At 41.8% G+C, this 1,331-nt stretch overlaps 1 protein-coding gene across 1 annotated transcript in view; it reads right to left on the bottom strand.

Moving 5' to 3' along the window:
* The window catches only part of LOC107099512 (heme transporter hrg1-A-like), a 6,090-nt gene extending 5,368 nt beyond the window's left edge, over positions 1–722 (bottom strand). Inside the window, exons 1-2 of the mRNA XM_015397662.1 lie at positions 590–722; positions 368–498 (exon numbers count right to left, since the gene is read on the bottom strand). Of these exons, the coding sequence (XP_015253148.1) occupies positions 368–498; positions 590–663 (205 nt within the window). The 5' untranslated portion in view covers positions 664–722. The remainder of the gene's footprint in view (positions 1–367; positions 499–589) is intronic.
* Positions 723–1,331: the final 609 nt, after the last annotated feature.

Genomic DNA, 1,331 nt, shown 5'->3' with positions numbered 1-1,331 from the left:
GTATTACCTTTTTAGTCATTTTTACATTCTTACAAGACAATGCATAAAGTAAATGAGTGCAAAGGTCATGGATATGAACGGAGCTTAAAGGTCAGTTTCATAAAAGCATTGAAATTCTGCACTTTGGTGGCCTAAATATTTCCATTTCTATAGATGGTTGAACTATATGAACTTTGGACTCCTGATTAGAAGAGAGATACACCTGCAGCCCTTTAAAACACACAGTTATTCTCTTTAAGAACAATTTAGACACAAACTAAAAATGTAAAAGTTTGTAATGGATTTAAACAACTCGGTTTTTCGTCTATGTCTACACACATAATCCCTCAGGAAGGAGTTTTAAATTTAAAAAAAAGCGTTAGTTCACCTGACAGCCCCCCCATGGCTCCGGTCCACGGCTGTTTGTAAACGATGTTCCACACCAGGAAGGCAGAGACCCCCAGGGTCACCCCGATGGAAGAGTAAATGACACCGATGCAGGTCCTATTGATCGCCATCCTGACATGAACCAGAGAGCAGCAGAGGACAGAGTTAAACATTTCAAAACAACTGCATCCGGTCACCCTCCCTCATTCTGTCACACGCTCACCCCTCAGCAGAAAATAAAGCTCTGATCTGCTGACTAATGCTTATTATTACACAGAGCCGCGGACTGCGAAACATGACACATCATTTCCAAAGAGAAATTATTTCCCCTTTTTAACAGGCAGCGAAACCAGCTAGGTCATTATTCAACCTATCATAAGCAGAGCGCCCTCTACTGGACAAATAAAACTATTCCAGGGGCGTCTGCAGGCTGGTGAAAAGGGGGGCTGCTGGAAATATTCAGAGGTATCAAAATTACACACATTTGTTACTTTGAGTTTTGTGTCATTTGGAGCTGTTCTGAAGATATTCCGTTATGTTATATCCAAGTAACGTCTTCCTATGGGCAACGACTTGAAGACACCAACTAAACTGTTCATTATTTATCAATTATGGTACGCCAGCATTCATAACATGTAGGCGAATCACTGTCCCCCAGACAACTGAGGTTATATTTTTTATATTTATATCTTTTAAAAACGAAGTGGCGTGTGTATGAAGCGCCGGACTGGAGTTGTGACAGGCAGCCTGGGCCACAGGCGGCTACGCTCCACCCCTTCCATTCATTCGTCAATTCCATTTCGAGAGCGAGATGATCTGTGGTAGTAGCACTTGTTGTTTTCAAATTTTTTGCTGCTGTCTGTTTGGACCTTTATGATATGTAGCAAATAGACTGATCCAATATGGTGGACACTGGGGTGGGCTGAGACACACTTAATATTACAAGCATTCTGCGAAGCATTTGA

The sequence above is a fragment of the Cyprinodon variegatus genome, unplaced genomic scaffold (genome assembly GCF_000732505.1).
Source record: "Cyprinodon variegatus isolate N-32 unplaced genomic scaffold, C_variegatus-1.0 Scaffold880, whole genome shotgun sequence".
NCBI lineage: Eukaryota > Metazoa > Chordata > Actinopteri > Cyprinodontiformes > Cyprinodontidae > Cyprinodon > Cyprinodon variegatus.
This window is presented reverse-complemented; position numbering and strand designations above follow the sequence as displayed.